Source organism: Bison bison, unplaced genomic scaffold (assembly GCF_000754665.1).
Source record: "Bison bison bison isolate TAMUID 2011002044 unplaced genomic scaffold, Bison_UMD1.0 scf7180017858834, whole genome shotgun sequence".
Taxonomy (NCBI): domain Eukaryota; kingdom Metazoa; phylum Chordata; class Mammalia; order Artiodactyla; family Bovidae; genus Bison; species Bison bison.
In genome coordinates, this window is record NW_011489406.1 from 4,632 (window position 1) to 5,248 (window position 617).

Below are 617 nucleotides of genomic sequence, written 5' to 3' on the forward strand. Positions count from 1 at the left end.
AATAGAGAAATGTTTGGATTAGGAAATAAAGGATGGAGGAAATATTCACAATCAGGCTCTCTAGGCACATCTCAATCAGCCATGGAGCCAAGTGTTCATGATGTTCTTTGCCATGAGACTATTATAACCAGAAAGATTTCTCATGATAACAATGGACTTGATCCATGTGGAGAAGACCAACCATGGGCTCCTAGCAGCATGGCTGGCAAGAACCTCTGAAGAAAATGATTGGGATGTGTTCAGATCTGTCCTTTTATGTCAAACACCCTGAGTACTCGCTGGCGGATCTGCTGAGTCTTCACCCCATAGACCAGAGGATTGAGTGCAGGTGGCACCAGGAGGTAGAGTGTGGCCAGAAGAACATGGACATGATGGGGCACCTGCCGGCCAAAGCGGTGAGTGAGGAAAGAGAACATTCCAGGCACATAGAAGACCAGGATGACACAAATATGAGATCCACATGTGCTAAAGGCCTTAAGTCGGGCCTCACCCCCTGGTACCTTCAGCACCGCCTGCAGGATGAGGGCATAGGAAACACCAATGGCCAAGACATCTAGACCAACCACAAGCAGTGCCACTGCCAGCCCATAGGCTCGGTTCACTGTGCTGTCTGAGCA

The 617-nt window shown here is 49.1% G+C and overlaps 1 protein-coding gene across 1 annotated transcript in view; it reads right to left on the minus strand.

Annotated features, from left to right (window-relative positions):
- Positions 1-239: 239 nt before the first annotated feature.
- The window catches only part of LOC104980847 (olfactory receptor 52L1-like), an 868-nt gene continuing 490 nt past the window's right edge, over positions 240-617 (minus strand). Inside the window, exon 2 of the mRNA XM_010829655.1 lies at positions 240-512. Within this exon, the coding sequence (XP_010827957.1) occupies positions 240-512 (273 nt within the window). The remainder of the gene's footprint in view (positions 513-617) is intronic.